Source organism: Python bivittatus, unplaced genomic scaffold (genome assembly GCF_059951505.1).
Source record: "Python bivittatus isolate LINGU-HERP-01145 unplaced genomic scaffold, Pbiv_v1 ctg000200_np1212, whole genome shotgun sequence".
NCBI classification, from domain to species: domain Eukaryota; kingdom Metazoa; phylum Chordata; class Lepidosauria; order Squamata; family Pythonidae; genus Python; species Python bivittatus.
Window position 1 is genome coordinate 8,001,097 of NW_028277040.1, and position 17,724 is coordinate 8,018,820.

At 39.2% G+C, this 17,724-nt stretch overlaps 1 protein-coding gene across 1 annotated transcript; it reads left to right on the forward strand.

Annotated features, from left to right (window-relative positions):
- Positions 1–3,239: 3,239 nt before the first annotated feature.
- Positions 3,240–13,141, forward strand: CLK1 (CDC like kinase 1). The gene is made up of 13 exons (XM_007427992.4): positions 3,240–3,358; positions 5,625–5,770; positions 6,065–6,287; positions 7,452–7,542; positions 7,883–7,949; positions 8,812–8,928; positions 9,134–9,300; positions 9,538–9,632; positions 9,726–9,855; positions 10,546–10,628; positions 11,110–11,189; positions 12,683–12,773; positions 12,857–13,141. Exons 2-13 carry the CDS (start codon positions 5,625–5,627, stop codon positions 13,007–13,009), a joined length of 1,443 nt encoding a protein of 480 aa, XP_007428054.1. The 5' UTR covers positions 3,240–3,358; the 3' UTR covers positions 13,010–13,141.
- The last annotated feature ends 4,583 nt before the right edge of the window (positions 13,142–17,724 follow it).

The window sequence follows — 17,724 nt, forward strand, 5'->3', positions numbered from 1 at the left end:
CGTAGTGGCATACAACAAAGTCCAAAATTACAACAAATTTAGGCAGTATATATAGCAACATGCACGTGTATAATGCTGCATTTTAATTCTATCCTTCCTCAGAAGTGTTTAGGGTCTCCCTTTATTTTTGCAACTATCCTATACAGTAAATCAGGCAAGGAGAATGTTTTACTGAAGGTAATTTGATGAATTTCATGGCTTTACTAATCAGGACTGCACAGACCAGCTAGTTTCTGGTGGTTTGTGTGCACATCAAAACTTTTTTTGGTTTCAAATGTTTCTGGGTCAGAGTATTTGGAGTGTTCACTTTTAGTTGTTGTAACTGGGAGTTGTTTCATGCAATTGGGTTTTTGTTATTTTTTGAAATCTCTGTGTCAGTACACTATGAAGGACTGATTATGTCCTACGACTGTTAGTTGTGTGTGTGTGTGTGTGTGTGTGTGTGATCTGGGTGGAGTTGTGGAATGAAGTAGCAGGCATTTAAAGAGCACATAACACAGAGAGCTGTTCGCCCTTGGAGATATACTGATTGGAGCATGAGTTATCAAAGAGGAAATTGTGTCGAGGGGCCATTGGACTCAATCATGGAACCAATACTTTTCTTAGAATAGTAGTGACTGGTAAGTATTTGGTTGCTTGCCTACCTCTGAAGCAAACAATCAAGTTTTAAAGTTTGAGTTTTGATGTAGCGAGGTGAGTGATAGCAGTTACAGTAGTTAGAGAAACAGGGATTTCTCCACCCCTTGCTTTTAAAATCAGCTTCTTTTGAGTTTAAAATAACATTTCCTCCCTCCAAAGGAAACTTTTCTGCCAAATAAGACTTGCTTGCTTTGGGGCTGGGGGGAGGGGGAGAATGAATTATTCCAATTGTGTGTTTGTGCATTGTACTGACAGCACTGCTGCTTGCTAAATACATGTGCACACATATTAAAAAGCAGGTTTTTTGCTTAAATAGGCTACTTTCTCCCTGCCCCCACCCCGGACCTAATGAAGTAATATTCTCCAAACTATCTTGCCCCCTCCCAAAAACCCCACTGAACAAGCCAGGAAGAAAGAGTTCAGCCAGGTAGAGGGGTAGTCAGGGGGGAGGGCAGTGACAAAGTTTATTGGTCAAGGGAGGGGGGAGAGCGATGGCTGCCAGGAGGCTTGATTTTAGTCCCACGCCTGCTCCTGAAGCAGCAGTAGAGCCACCAGCTGGCATGGTGGCGAATGAGGTTGGACAAGGAGCTCTTCCTGTGGCACAAGCAGAGGAGGAGTGAAGCAGTCAGCCCTCCCTCCTCAGCAACCCAGGGACTCAGAAGGGAGATCAGGAGGAGGAGGAGCTGCCTCCTTCCGAATCTGAGACCAAGGCATGTGGGAGTAATGGTGGCCCAGATTTATTTATTAAATGTATATACCACCTGATTCCCCAAAACTCCATGGCTCACAAATAAAATACCAATACAAGAAGAAACAAAAATGAATAAAAGATGGCCAGAATGACAAAAACCACAGGAATGAAAAAAATAACCCCGCACAATCCAAGGGGCTTCATTAGAGGCCTGGTCTTCAAGCCTCTTCAAAACACCAGTAGGGTGGGGGACATCAGGATCTCAGGGGGACCCTCATTCCAGAGGTGATTTACTATATGACCTCCCAATACTACGAAAGCAGGTATGCTGTGGGCCCAAGAGCAGCTTCTGCTTGAAGATCTATAATATATTGTCTGCAACTACTGCAGGGCCTAGATCAGCTGCAGAAAAGACAATAGGCATCTTTAATCTTGGGTATGCTATGCATCTGTTTAGGCACCATCCAGATATCCTTCCCATGTCTAGAGGCATTAATTCTCTATTCTCAAGCAGAGCAAGATGCTTGAGCAGGGAATAAAGCAGCTGTGAGGCAGTAAAAGGCAGGGTAACTCAAAGGTATCAGACATGACACAAGCTGTCACAAAGATTATGGCTTTGAATATTCACTGTTTAGCATGGCGGATGATGTCAGATTCCAGCCTCCTTCTGGTGGCCTCTGAAAGATCCTTTCATGCATTATCTTTAATAGGCAGGTAGTGCCCTGACTGTATCACTGATGCAGCAAGGAAGTGTTGGAACTGCTGCTAGCTTACATCCTCCTCAGATATTTGGTCCAACTGAAGTAGAGAGCATGCTTCTTTCTTCTTTCCTCCATTCTCTGGTGGGGATGGGGTGAGAATGTAGCACTTCCCATGAAGTAGGACAGAGGTACAAATGGGCGCTGCTTCATGCTTATGTGTTGGAAGTGATACATACTGCAGATGAGAGGGCCATGGCCACAAAGTGCAGTGTGAAATTGGATCTCAACCATACCTTCATGATAATGGATAAAGAGCCCAACACACATAGGGCAACCTGTCAGGCATGATTTGCTGGCAACTGCTGCATGGCTCCAAGCTGTGTCTGATTATGTGGGATGGTCCTGGCCTGGAGAGGTCACCACTAGGATCATCTCAGGTGGCACTGAGGCTCCCACTGCTGCTCTTATGGATAAGTGCCGTAAGCTCAGTGGTTACTTCCAGCAAAGTGTGAAGGGCAGGGAGATGCCAGACCAGTGCCAGATTGAGCTCTACCTACTCCCAACACCTGAACCCTCAGGATGACCCCACCTGACAGAATTCCAGTTATCTGTTGTTCAAGAGGTTGCTTGAACAATAGTCACAGTTGGGCACGGCAATGCATTGGCCACAAGTATTCTTGAGAGTGGAGACTTATGATCAAGGCAATTTTGCGCTTGAGGGTTCCTTCGTGACGAATCTCTTAAGCGCAGACAGCCACACTGTGAAGGTTCTGCCCGTGATTCTTTGCTTAGAACAGTCCTCGGATGAACTGCGAAATTGGATAATACAAGCCTCATAGGAAGAACCATCAGGTCAGAGCAGCTAGGATTCGTTCGGGCTCAATATTTTCTGTAGGCTGTTTATAAAATAATATGCAACGATGAGAGTTTTCAGGATAATTTCATCGAGCAAGATGACTGAAAAAAGAAAATTGCGGCTGGTATTTAGTCCGCGTCTTCGTAAAACATACTGACAGCTCGACATATCATTCGCGCCCGCTCCAACTTCAGACGCCATGCGCACAACTACTCAACGCAGCATTGATTTGCACACGCAGTGAGGTTTTTTTTTTAAACCTCCCTTTGATTGTTAGCGTGACGCAGAGGGCGGGGTTGAAGGCAGAGTTATATCTGCGCATGCGCGTCCTCCGTAATCCTTTTTTTTCCAGAACTTTCTTGCCCAGCGCCATTTTGTCACGGAGAGGACTGTGTAATGGCGGATAGGCAGTGAAGAGCTCCAAACGTGTTTATAGACGCCTGTAAACGGGGAGCGGCTCCGAAAGGAAAAGTAAGTTTGGGCGAGATTATAGTTAAAGCCTGAAATACCAAAGTTAGGAGTCTTCATGATGAGATAATTTGTTCTCGTAATATGGAGAGTGTGCGATCGTTTATTGAATGGGCAGGAAGCGCGAAGACCTTGCCTGTTTTTTCTTCATGGAGACCTCGTTAGTCTTCTTTGTGTGCAAGCCGAGCCGATTCAGTCTGTCGGTAGCTTCTGCCTCTTCGTTAAGGCGAAGCAAAGGGGTCTAAGCCGTCGCGGTCCGGCTGCGGCCTTGGGGGCCTGAGAGAAAAATGGCCCCGTTGTATGTATGTGTCACCTTTGCTTCGCCTTAACGAGGAGGTAATTTTTTTATATGTATATCGAGAGAGGGAGAACGCACTGTCACTATAAAATGGATTTGCCCTTTTTTGTGCTGGCTGCGTCCACACAGCTGCATAACTTTTAAAAGGTTTTCTGACCCGAAGCTACGGGGAAAAATACAGTGTAACGATACTTTGTGCGTGTGATGTGTGATTATTTTAATACATTGTAAGCGATATTGAGTATGAGATAATGGACGAGTAGGAAATAAATACAATTATTAAAACGATTTAAAAGTAATCAGAAAAATAACTCAGTGATATTGTCATCTTTGATGAGTCAGTGGCAGATAGTTTATGGACGGAGAAGAGACAAAGACAGGAAATATGGAAGAAGAAAGCTTTTTTATATTTTAATTTTTTTATATACAGGTTAATAATAAAAGATCTTATGGAAATAGTAAAATTGTTACCAAAGCACAGGCACTAAAAATAGCAACAAAAGTAAACTGCAGTTGAAATTGTAGAAAACAATGGCTGTCAGTAAAAAGATTTTCAGTCTGAAGGAGGAAGAGAAGGAGCCTTCTAGATCTTTCCAAGGAGAGTAATGCAGAGCGTTTACTGCCATGGCCAAACAAACCCTGTCTTTAAATCTGCTACCAATATTTCTTGCCATTCTGAGAGGCTGATTTTAAGGATTGGACTGGCTTATGGGGATGAAATCTAAGTTCTACCTGGACAATCTTCACCTGAGGTGTTTCTCTGTTAGCAAAAGTGTAGCTGGGGATTTTGGAGAAATTACCTTCTGGAGAATAATAACTTTAGGTATCGAGCATTGTCCCTCAGGGATGATTTTTCTGTTGATATCAGCCAAATGTTATCTCCATGGAATTAGTCAGAATCCACATTGAAGGTAATAAAAAAAAAATAGAGACTGTTCACATGACATGTTTGACCTAGTTATTCAGTTAATTTGTTGTGTTTTACCAAACATTAAATCATAAATGAATGTAATAGGCTGAGTTCACATGCCAGTCCATCAAAAAACTAACCATGATACACACTAACTTAGCATGGTAGGTATATTTTATTACTCCCCACATTGTAGATGGTGTAGTGTAGAGCTTTTACATTTATATGATTGTTTCTTGTATAGGATAGTTATTAAGAGATACTTGTGACAGGCAGTATTCATGGCTTGTTGGGCTTGGTAGTGCAGTAACAGAAAGGGAGTATGTATGGGGAATTTCATTTCAGGCTGTGTTAAGTATTTTAGAATCTGCGGTAAAATTGCTTCTTTCAAGTTTGGTACATATTTAATTTCTTTTGTATTATTGGTTACGCTATAGGACTGCCTTCTCCAGCCAGGTTTCTTTGATCTGTTGGACTAGAAATCCCATTGTTACATCTGCAATTGTGATAATTGTAGTCCATTTTATCTAGAAGCCATCAAAATTCTTAAAAGTCTGAATTTGGTTACAGTGATGATACTGATATAACTTTGAAGTGTTATGTAATGCTAAATTAGAAATATCTTAATGCAATATGTTTGATCAAAAGCAGAAAATAATTAGGTAATATTAATTGGAACTGGTATTAACTAGTAGACCATACAGTGTTCAAAACTATATACATTTTTGAAAAGGATTTCATTTTTCTCAAAAGCTTGCATGCTGCATTTCATTTACTATTTGGACCTTTTGAAATAGCTTTTCTTTGATATCTGTGGTTCTTTACACATATTGATTTAAGAATGTGCTAAGAATCATAGACTATTGTGGAAATAAAGGTTTTTCTCATTGTGTATTTTGCAGAGTTCAATATTTGATCAACATTGAAAAGGAAGATCATATGAGCTTTTTTAAATTTCTAAGAAAAATAGGGATGGGTTTATTGAAAAGTGCCCTACATTTTTTTTTTATAGAGGATATTGATATATGTGATATGTGTTATATGCTTGTAATCTATTTCAGATGAGGTATTCCAGACAAAGTCAATATGCTGACTGGGATGAAAAACAATGTTGGGATCCCCCAAACCAGCATAAGAGAAAAAGACAATCACACAGCACATATGAAGGCAAACGCTGCAAATATAATCACACTCAAATGTATGATAGGTAAGTTACTTAGTTATTTCAGTTAAAATGTAGGTAATATGATTCCTTCCAAATGTTCTAAATGTTGACTTAGATTTCATCAGGTGGTTAATAGCAACAGTTTATAGGGGTTGTAATCCAAAATATAAGGACAACTCTTGATTTCCTATATCTACCTGAAATGCTGATTTTCAGTATTATTAAAAATGATTTCATGCTTAATAATCAGAGTCTTTTGTGTTCTTAAAATCAGATATATCTGCAATGTGGAGTTTTGCATTATAAGGAGTTTGATGGATCTTTTTTTCCCCTTAGCCTTTCTAAAGATACCAGCTCCTTCCATGAAAGAGGTGATCATGAACGGTGTTACATTGAAGAATACAGAAGCAACTATAGTCAGTTGTCTGAAGTCAGGCATCATTGCAGGGTCCATGAGAATGATTATCACAACCATAGTAGCAAGTCATCTGGTCAGAGTGGCAGAAGCAGTTACAAAAGAAAATGCAAAGCTCATCATAATAAATCATATGCAGACACGGTATGTATAATTTAAAACACCTTGAACATGCATATAAATATCCCTTTGAATAATCACAAATGGAGGATATTTTTTAGCAAAGAATTATTTTTTCTACTAGATCATGTGTTCCAAAAATGAGACTATTTTGTAGCAACTGAAGACCTATTGTTTAGAATGACTTCTGTTACCTTGTATAATATTCTAATGATAATCTTTTTTAATATCTGATTAAATTATATATTGAAATGGTGCTACATTGCCTTTTTCTGTAAAGGTAATTGATGAAAACACTTTTCAATGTCTCTTTGCTTTTCTAGGACCTCTTAGGTTTTACTGGTAATCTTGAAATGTGCCTTTTAAATGTAAATGCACAATTTAGTAGGATAACAACTGCTTATTAAATGGATATAACCTTTGAGAATCTCTAATGAATAGTCAAGACAATCCAAATTGGCAAGGATAATCATGCAGACCTGGCTTTTCTGCAGATCTGCCCCACCAGGGAAATTGCTGTCCAAGGATAGGATTTGCCTCCTTATTAATGGAATGGTTGATAGACTTGGTCCACATAGTCTTTCCCCACTGCTTATCATCTGACGTGCAGTCACCACTATCAGAGTAGATCATGTTGATCCTCTGTTGAATGAAAAATTATCTATAGGAATAGCAATTAGGGCTGCTTAAGAGCTCTTTAATTAGAAATACTGGAGGTTTTTAAATTTGGTGAGTTCTGATTTCCCTAATTAGGTATATGTAAAATGTATTTTGTACCCTTTAATTCTTGTTGAGATTATTTCCAAAAAGGTTGCTTTATAGGTCAGTATATGCCAACACTTGGTGTATGACAGCATTAAACTGAAGAACGTTTATTTGCAATTTTAAAATACTTAATTCTTCTAGTGAACCATATTTTAAAAGCATATATATTGTGTTGTTACCTTGCCACTTGAAGTACCTTATCTGAAAATTTGTTCCTTGCCATGTTTTTTTCCTGTAACCTAAACTATGTGCCCTGTGAAATTCTGGGGAATTTGAAATTGTTCCTGCCAACCGTTTGTGGCCTGGCGCGTATCTGAATGCCTGAATATCTCCCTGCTGAATGAATTTCGTATTCTGCCCTGAATTCACTCGGGTATATTGATTGGCTGGATGATGTTGGTGCCGCACACTTGCCGTTACCAGAGGAGTCACCGAAGGAAAAGATCCAGGAGTGTAGAGGATGATGAGGAGGGTCACCTGATCTGTCAGAGTGGAGACGTACTAAATGCAAGATGTATAGAATATTTTTCACAACTTACTCACTTTCAAGATAGAATAATTTATTTTAGATAAGTCAGGAAATTTTGGAAGTCCTTTACTTTGCATTTCTTTTGTTACGTGTTTCGTTTTTTCTTTGGGGGGTTCTTTTTTATATAGAGTTAAACTTAATTGGAACTTCCTGTATAGTAAACACAGCTGATATAGAATGAGATAGACATAACTGTCTTGGAGACTTGTCCGATTAAATATTTAAAGTTGTCTAGTTATACTTTTTACATAGCGGCATAGCATGGTGTGTTGAATAATGAAAATATGTCATTGCTTATATAACTGATTCCCCCCATCTATTTTAGATGAAATTATCACTACTCTGGGTGAAGGTGCTTTTGGAAAAGTAGTAGAGTGCATTGACCACAAAGTGTAAGTTATTTTTTTATGATGCCACTCAGTGTTTTCTAAATCTCAGATTATATATAATGTCATTTCTGCTTTCTCTTTCCTTGTGACTAGAAGTCCCTCATATGTTAGCTGAAAAAATTAGTATTGATTTTTAAAATCTTAAATACCTTAGCGCCTAAATGTCTGAGGGACCATCTTTTCTGTTAAGATTGACGGGAAACATCCTTTTGAAGATGTCCCCATTATCAGAGGCCTGTTTTCCTGATACATGAGGGGGGGAGGTGTTCCTCCATGAAGATTCTTAGCATATCTGCAGTCATTGGTTTTCCAGGAACCTGCAGACATAGCCTAAATGGCAGTATACTAAATAAAAATGGAAGAATTGCAATTGCTATTGAAATAAATAGATTTTTAAAAGTCAGTTTGTTTCAACAGTTCTGCCTGAAATGTACAGTTTGTCACTTTATTTTGTTTTAAGAATCTCATTGATAGTAAGGAAATGTGCATATATTTCAGCATAATATGCTAAAAATGAAGTTAAGATGACTATATGGAGATATTTTAAAAATGTAATTGTGGAATACAGGTAGTCTCCAGTTTAAGGATGAGTTCCATTCCCAAGGTCTGTCCTTAAGTTGAATTTATATGTAAGCCGGAACAGTGTTACTGTATAATACTGTATAAGTAGTATTGTATAATTAACTTGAATCATTGTGTATTTAACTTGAATTTTGCTACAATAGGCTCATTTCTTAACTATGGGTCATCCTTAAACCAAGGGACTATCTACTGTATTTTAAAGCAGCCTGTTTTTCATTCATTGTGAGTAGACCACATTATTCTAGAGAATATATTAGTGACACTTAAAAACTTTGTCTTTTAGGGGAGGTAAACATGTAGCAGTGAAAATAGTAAAAAATGTTGACAGATACTCAGAAGCAGCTCACTCAGAAATACAAGTGTTGAAGCACTTAAATACATCAGATCCTAGTAGCACATTGTAAGTATATGATGCAGTCAAAAAGGAATGTGCACATGTTTACTCCCTTCCTTCCTTCCTTGGTAAATCCTTTACAGTGAAACTGGTTATATTTTCTTATATACTCATCCTTGACATTTTACTTTGAATTATACTTATAAATCGTTCAGTTGATTTTATGCTGTAATTTAGTGATGCCTTCTGAGTAACCTTATTGTATTTACAGTCACTGTGTCCAGATGTTGGAGTCATTTGACCATCATGGCCATGTTTGCATTGTGTTTGAATTGCTAGGACTCAGTACCTATGACTTCCTTAAAGAAAACCGTTTTCTGCCTTTCTGTCTGGACCATATCAGAAAAATAGCTTATCAGATTTGCAAATCTGTAAATTGTAAGTATGTATTAAACTATCTCTTTAGCAATCTCAAGGCAAACACAATATATTTACTTGTTTAATTGAAAAATATTTTTGGCTGAAATACAGCTTATAAACATTGATATTTAAAGATGTCTTAAGCTAGAATGTTACAGCTTTCAATTTTTGATCCCTAGTGAAGGAAGAAAATTTGATAGCTAAGCAGCTGTAGCATACTCCATTTAATTGTTGGTACCATTTTCTGCTTTACAGTCTTGCATTCAAACAAGCTGACTCATACAGATTTGAAGCCTGAAAACATATTATTTGTGAAATCTGATTATACAGAAGAATATAACCCTAAACTGGTAAATGTTACCTCTTAACATTAATAATTGCTTTCCTAACTGATTCTTACTGCTTGTGTGCCTAGTAATGTAATTTACTAACGTACATTTCAGAGACGTGGTGAACGCACATTGAAACATCCAGAGATCAAAGTTGTAGATTTTGGAAGTGCAACATATGATTATGAACATCATAGTACTCTTGTATCTACAAGGCATTACAGAGCTCCTGAAGTCATATTGGGTGAGATAACATACTAATGCAGAAAGTTGCAGTATTTGTATTTTTGTACGTCACGTGTATTACAAGCTTTAAAGTGAATGATTTAGGATGTATTTTAGACTTACTAAAATCTCTCGACCTGTTTATGGGGGACAGGGGTCCATGTCCAAACAAATACATTGTGGTCAATGCATGGAGTGAAACACCACTCAAAGCAACTGTTTTGATCCAGTAGAAGAGGTTCGGGGTCAAAGTGCGGACATGTGAAGGGCATCATCAGTTAAGTAGGGGAGGGAAGATACTGGGAAGATATGGTGGTAGAGTACCAGCACGTTGAATATTCTATGTTGGGAGAGTAGCAGAAGTGCTGAAGGGAGAGAGGAAGGCTTGGGGTGTGCAGACCTTATGAGATTGGGATGGTGGTGGCTTGAAGGAGGGAAGGGCTGGATAGTTGGGGGCAGGAGGGTAATGGTACATTCTCTTTTGGGAGCTCCTGAGGTGAGAGGGGAATGATAAGCATCAATCACCCCTGTATGTTTTCATCCAAAACCCAGAACCGAAGCAGTTGCTGACTCAAAAGGTTTGTCAGAAACTTCCATTTCAAGTGTACTCTTAGTATATTCATATCAAAAGTATTTGATATGCCAGTTTGAAGGAGAAAAACTACACAGTTCATTTTATAATGTTAAATGTAATTTTTTTTTGCCACAGCTTTGGGATGGTCACAACCATGTGATGTCTGGAGTATTGGCTGTATTCTTATTGAATATTACCTAGGATTTACAATATTTCCGGTATGTGACTACAGAGACATATGTTATGGAGAAAGAGTGATAATTATTAAGTATTTTTGTAAAGACCAGAGATATTACACTTCTAATTTAAAGTATTACTTGATTAGTAATTCAAGGTAAAATAAGAAATAAAGTCTGGCAACGTAAATGGGCAATTTCAGCATAGATAAAGCAATGGGGCTAAAGTAACTCTATTTATCGGAGCCCTAGATGTCATATCCAGAACTGGGGAAGCTGTTAAAAAAGGAAATATTTCTATACCTTACTGGGGCTTTAGGTGCTACATTTCTTTGAAATTCTGCCATGTTCATAGCCTATAAATGATTTGGATAGAAATATTTAAAAATTAGTTTGTTAAAAAAAAATCTTCCCCCTCTCCCTTCCAAATGCCATATTTTGCAGCAACTGGTTTTATTAACTGAATGTGTTTGGTTTTGTTTTGTTTTTTAATTTGTCAAGGAATTTTTTTTTTTTTTTTTAGACTCATGACAGCAAAGAACATCTGGCTATGATGGAGAAGATACTAGGGCCATTACCAATTCATATGGTTCAAAAGACCAGGTAAAGAAATGCTTGGGGGGGTTTGCTCACCTTCTCAACTTTTCCTTCCTCAGCAGTGCCATCAGTATTTGTATGCATCTCCTTAATGATTAGCTTACATTTAAAAAAAATAGTCCTCAGTCTACAACCATTTGAAGTTATGATGGTGCTGAACAAATGGTGGTCATGATTGGTCCTCAGAGTTACGGCCGTCCCAGCACCTCCATGGTCACGATTGGGTGCTTTGCAACCCATTCGCGCTTATGACCAGTTGCCAAGCACTCTACATCACGTGATCACCATTTGCAACCTTCCCTGCCAGCTTCCCCAGAAAGTCAATGCCCTCCTTAGCCCCTCTGTGCTTGTGCCGTACTGTCACTCGTGCACCTGACCCATGCAGTGCCTCTTGCACACCTTCCCTCCCCCTCCCCTGTGCGCCCCCTCCTTCCCTCACCATTCAGCAACCATTTGCCTGCCTGCTGGCCTGGGACTTACAACTTCCTGCCGGCTTCCCCACTGACTTTGGCTGTGGGAAGCTGGCAGGAAGTTGCCTCACCTAACGACCGTGGGATGCAGTTAATGACAACTGGGGCTGCAGGGATTGCCATTGCTAAATGATGCAGTTACACTTTATGACCACATTGCTTAGCAACAGAAATTCTGGGCCCAGTTGTCGTAAGTCTAGGACTACCTGTAATCTGAAGCAGTAAAGGTATTTTGAATCTGGCATGGGTGCTCTTGCTGTGCTAATTCCTCAAGTCACTCTCTTCAGTAGATACCTTAAGGCAAATTATATTGGGTCTGTGCACTTTATAAAACCTTTGAATATTATTGGTGCTCCATATGTTGTTTGACTATTACGTGCATTTCATCTTAGAAGTTATTATGGCAGAACTTCTCATATTGTGGCCCTGATTATAATAATCATACAAATCAGAGGTATTTCTGCTTATTGATCATGTCTTGGAGCTGGTGGTGGCGGCGGCTGTGTTTAGAATGAGGCAGATATTGTTCTGCCTTTTGTTTTTGATGAAGTAAAAAATACCTTCTGATTGTGATAGCTAATGGAGAACAGACTGGGATGGTGTAGAATTCTGTTGCTTAAATTTAGAGGAAAATTAAACTCCTGTTTTATCTGGTAGTACTGTTACTTGGTAGGACTGTACAAAGCATTCAAGAGGTTTGTGCGTGCACTTGTTTTATTGGTGTTGCTAGTGGAAATAGTCTGTCTGCACATGCAAATAACAAGGGACAGCCTTTGAAACAATCATTTGAGCCTTCCAAAAGATGCCTTAACACTTTCAGGATAGATGCTTCACTTGGCAATTGTAGTTTTTTGAATGCTGTGCACCATCTGATAAATATGAAAGAATGTGGGAGATGTGCAAATAATCTTTTAAAAAACTGTTTAAATTTGAATTGTGATCTGATATATGCCAAAGCAGTTATAAGGAATGCTTTGCCATCTCTAAAGCTGCCTTTCAGTAATTTAAATCTAACTTCATTTATAACAGAAAACGCAAGTACTTCCGATATGATAGTTTGGATTGGGATGAATTCAGTTCTGCTGGCAGATATGTTTCAAGGCGTTGCAAGCCACTGAAGGTAAGAGAATTTGCTGCTTGACCATAAACTTCCTCTACTCCATTTTCTCCTTGGTGCTGATTAGTTTTTTTTTTCACCCACAGGAATTCATGCAGTGTCACAATTCTGACCATGAGAATCTATTTGATCTCATTCAGAAAATGTTGGAATATGACCCTGCCAAGCGGATCACACTTAAAGCAGCTTTGGAGCATCCTTTCTTTTCCCCATTAAAGAAGATGAAACAAGATTTTTAAAGATTCTGCCACTGAAAAGAAAAAAATGTTTTTAATATTTATTTTGTAATCTTGTAAATTTATTTTCATATTGTCTTGTTGAGTTTGTTAAGCTAGCTCTTAAAATAAAACATTTGACACTGATTGCATAAAGGGCTTTTAAAAGCCTTAGTCGTATTTACTCATGTACCATACTCTCTACACTGACGTTTGTCTGTTCTGGTGGTCCTGAATTTTTAAAAAACTGCTAGCAGAACAGGTATGCTACAAAGTGATCTCTCATCCATGCTTCCAGTAGTGATGTGCTACATATCCTGAACTCAGAATGATCTGAGTTTGAAATGCCCATTTTTGATACTCTGAATTTTGTCCCAGTTAGGCTCAGTGTAGCTGTTACCCTACTAAGTTACTTCCATTGTTTCCTATGAGAAGTTTAAATATTTCCTCCATTTTTGTTACAAAGATCTTCAGCACTCTTCATGCAAATAGACAACTCAATATGGCTTGCCACTGCCTTGTAAAGCCCAACGGTAACCTGCTTCAACCTAGACACATTGTTATGTACTAGCAAGTAGAATTCTCACCAATGATAATGATGCTGGGGAATTGAGAGAAATGAGTTGGTGCTTATTGAGAATGCATTCTGCATAGTTCAAGAAGTAAAAAATTATGCTTGTATGCTTATTCCAGCTGTTCCAAATTCCATGCCAATGGAATGGATGACATTTCAGTTTTGTGCACAGCCTTATTTTCTATTTTGTACACTGCCATAAGGTACAGTTGTAGTCTTTTATAAAAATGGTCACAAGTTGCAGTGAAGTCAAAGGTTAGTAGTATTTCCACATTCTAATAGAAGAAATGAAGCTACAGGATGGTAAATACTAGAAGATGTGAAATGAGAATTGGAAGCATATGTTCAAAGGGGGGAGTCTGTGCTTTGGGAACTCTTATCAAATTGTCTTCTGAGCAAATGTCTCTACCTCGCAAAACGCCTCCACTGATTTGATTTAGTACACATCTTACAAAAGATTATGTCAAGATTCCCTTAAGAGAAGGCTTCACTAATCATCTTCAAATTTATAGAAACTCCCTTTCGGTTTTTGTGCTGTTAAATATGGCTATGCAGTCATAAAATCCTAGGAAAAAACTTACCAAAAGATAATACATTCATATATTCATGCACTCTAGCAGGAACATCAGCAGGAGAGTTAACAATGTCAAAATGGCAAGTGTAACCAGTGATTGAAGCCCCTGCCCCCTTTTGCACACATGGGCTTTGATTGCCTGAGAAAGTAAAAGATTTCTATAAGGAGAAACCAGAATATTGATCTAATCTGCCATGTTGACACTGTTGACGCACATACCACGGATATCCCCATCTGAAGCACCTAAAGCTGGATGATCTCACAGAAAAGGAAACTGCTTTTCACTGCCACCTAATTCTGTACAGGTAGTCCTCAGGGACCACTTGTTCAGCACCTGAGGTTATGACAGTGCTGAATGAGTGGTGATGACTAGTCTTGGAAGTTCTGGCTGTCCCAGCACCTGGAGTCCTGTGATGGCAATCTGGGCGCTTGGCAACCAGCTTGTGCTTACAACAGCTGCAGCATCCTGCAGCTGCATGATCATGATTTGCAACCTTCCCTGCTGGCTTCCCACAAGCAAAGTCAATGGGGAAGCCAGCAGGGAAGGTTGCAAGTTGCTTGGGTTAAGTCTCCTCCGTCTGTGTATCCTCCCTCCCCAAAGTTCGTGCAGCACCCCCCAGCCATTTGCACCCCCTCCCCCACCCAGCAGCAGCCATCCCAAGCCCTGTCGCTCACAGCACACCTCCCTGGCCACTTGTGCACCCTTCCATGCACCTGTGCACCTCCTCACTCCCTTTCCCACCTGACAGCAGTCACTTGCCTGCTGACTTGCTTGCAAGCCACCTTGGATTTGCAACTTCCTGCCAGCTTCCTCACTGACTTTGGTTGTTGGAAGCTAGCAGTAAGTTGCAAGGAGGTGCTTGCTTAATGATCCACGATCCTCACTTAATGATGGCAATGGGGGCTGCAGGGATTGCTGTCGCTAAGTGATATGGTCACGTGATGTCAAACTTTACAACTGCATCGCTTAGTGACGGAAACTCTGGTCCCAATTGCCATCGTAACTTGACTGCCTATAGAACATGTTACACATTAAATACCAGAATTACTCCAAAACTAATTTAAAAAGGGCGCTTCAGAATAGCCTAGTTTTCAAGTTTAATTCCTAATAAAATAAACTGACCCATTTTGCTTTCTCCGTGCTAAGCAGTGAATATTCCCCCAAAATCAAATTTTGGCAAAAGCAGTTACTATGTGCTGAAATCAACTCCAAACCCCTTTACTGGTTTATACACACGTGTTTTGTAAGTCACCACAACAGGGTGGCAGTCATTTTTAATGACCCACCTCCAAGCCATTTATTCATAATATCTAGCAAAGTCAACACTCCAGTAATGCTCACCTGTTCAAAATGGTTGAGGACCAAGATCTTGTTAGCTCTTAAGTGGCAACTTACAAGGACAGGACAAAGCTCCTGCCATTTAAAACTTCAGAAAGTTGAAGGCATTTTCTTTAGCTCAGATTCAGGCAGATCAGTAAAGAGGCAGCAATTCAATCAATGCTCCTGTTTAAAATCATAGTCTGGCCTGTCAATTATCTTTACCTTAGATGCAAGACAGCCTGGCTCCCCAACCATCAAACTGAGTACATTCTGGATCTCAACACCCCCAAATCTCTAGAGAGGCTTATCATCTGCTTACCTACTGGAGCAGAACTGCTTAATAAATAAACATTAGTAGATTTGTTAACCAAATGAATCTGCCAGTTTCTGGGGCCTTCAGTCCAGCTGTTCATAATATCCTATATAGTGAGCTTAGGAGGAGGCTGAAATAGGCTTAATTTAAAACAAACTGAACTCCTCCAGCCAAATATTTAGTGTAGTTCCCTCACCCACCCCATCTCTAGTCCCAATTCTTGCCACACTTGAGATCTTCAACCATTATGGGCCAATGGGCTCATAGGAACTACAGACGTATTATGTGTAGTATCACAAAACGACTGCGAAGGTAAAAAAAAACCCTGTCTCCCTTCCTAGGTCTCAGACTACTCTCTGCAACCCCAACTAGCTTTTTCTTATCAGATCAACTGTCTCACAATTAACACTGCGGCGGGGGGGGCACCTTTGAGTCAGTGTTGATTCCTGGTGACTGCCTGGACATGTCCCTGCAGTTTTCTGGCAAAATTTCAGAAGTGGTTTGCTCATGTCTTCTTCCCAGGGCTGAGAGAGTGACTGGCTGAAGGTCACCCAAGCTGGCTTTGTGCCTCAGGCAGGACTAGAACTCATGGTTTCCCAGTTTCTCTCCTCATGCCTTAACCACTACACCACAATGGCTCTCAATTAATTAACACTGTACTGGGCTCTATTTTTTATTAGTGCAGTTTTTGTTTTACACCAGTCTGAAGCAGAAACAAATCTTTTTGTTCAAAAAGGGGCAGACTGCAAAGAAGGTTGAAGCTGGAAGTACATGGAATGTACTTTGTTAACATAGCCACAGAGGGCAATTTTTCTTTTAAGGAACCTCCATTAGGAAAGTAGGTCCTCAGCTATATCTGCATTCTTGGATAGAGTTGGACAGAATTTCCTACAATTGAGAAAATTCTATCCTGCATGAACTTTAAGCAAAGTGAGAACTTCAGATGATGCTGCATGTGACCAAATCTTTCTGAGCAAGACCAATCATGCCACTTTTGGACAACCCAAGCCCAATTGCTTTTCTTTGAAAACAAATCCAACTTCCCACTATCACAATTTAAGTGCAAATTACACAGTTAACATCATACATGAATAACCAATTTCTATACATTTTCAATAGGAATATGATGAAAGGATGTCATTTCATCCCCAACTACGCTGTAAGTTAAAACCCAGCAGTTGCATTTGGTCACCATGTTAAGGGTTGGTTTATTGGTGGCTCAGAATACTGAGTCAATCCAGCCAATTAGATTAATTTATGACTCCATATATTGTGTGAACACAGAAATGGATTAAGTCAGTATCCAAGCTAAGCATGTTCAGTGAACACAGCCAGTGATTTCTTTCACTTGTAACAAGGATATCTGTTCCACAACGAACAAGTTATTATTAGGAGGGCAATGTATCAGTTTGTTAATTTGGAGGACATAAACAAAACATTTTCTATAATCATGAGATTCTGAGCCTAAGATGCAAACTAGCAAGTTAATTCTAGCAGTGTGCAAAATGTTATGAATCAAACAGCTTCAAGCTCAAAACAATCTGTTTTGAATTTTAAAGGGTTCAATCTAAGCCATTTGCAGTTTGAAAACTGTGGGCTGAATTATGAATTAAATCAATTTCTTTAAAGTCAATTTTTTAGCGAGAAAATTCAGAAAACATTTTTCTCCTTGCTTAGCATTCTTAGAAGTAGAGCTGGTCACTGCAAATCATTTTTGTACAGTATTCAATTACACACAAAAATTTAATCTCAAATTACTTGTGTTTTCACTAAAAGCAAGGAATATTGTTAATTCACTGAGAAACAACTCTTAATTCTGCAGAGACATTTTTACAGGCTGTCTAAAGCAGTGCAAGAGTATCAAAACCAAGAAGCTGAAAGGAAAGAAAGCAGTAGTGTAGGAATTCATTCTTGCTTCACTCTAGTTCTCTTTCAAACAAAATCAAACGAATATGGC

What these genes read in the sequence shown, in the direction of transcription:
- CLK1 (XM_007427992.4), top strand. Translation starts at nt 5,625, where the DNA reads ATGAGGTATTCCAGACAAAGTCAATATGCTGACTGGGATGAAAAACAA. An exon ending in GAGTGCATTGACCACAAAGT is followed by an intron (nt 7,950 to 8,811) that starts GTAAGTTATTTT and finishes TTTGTCTTTTAG; the next exon opens with GGGAGGTAAACATGTAGCAG. An exon ending in GGCGTTGCAAGCCACTGAAG is followed by an intron (nt 12,774 to 12,856) that starts GTAAGAGAATTT and finishes TTTCACCCACAG; the next exon opens with GAATTCATGCAGTGTCACAA.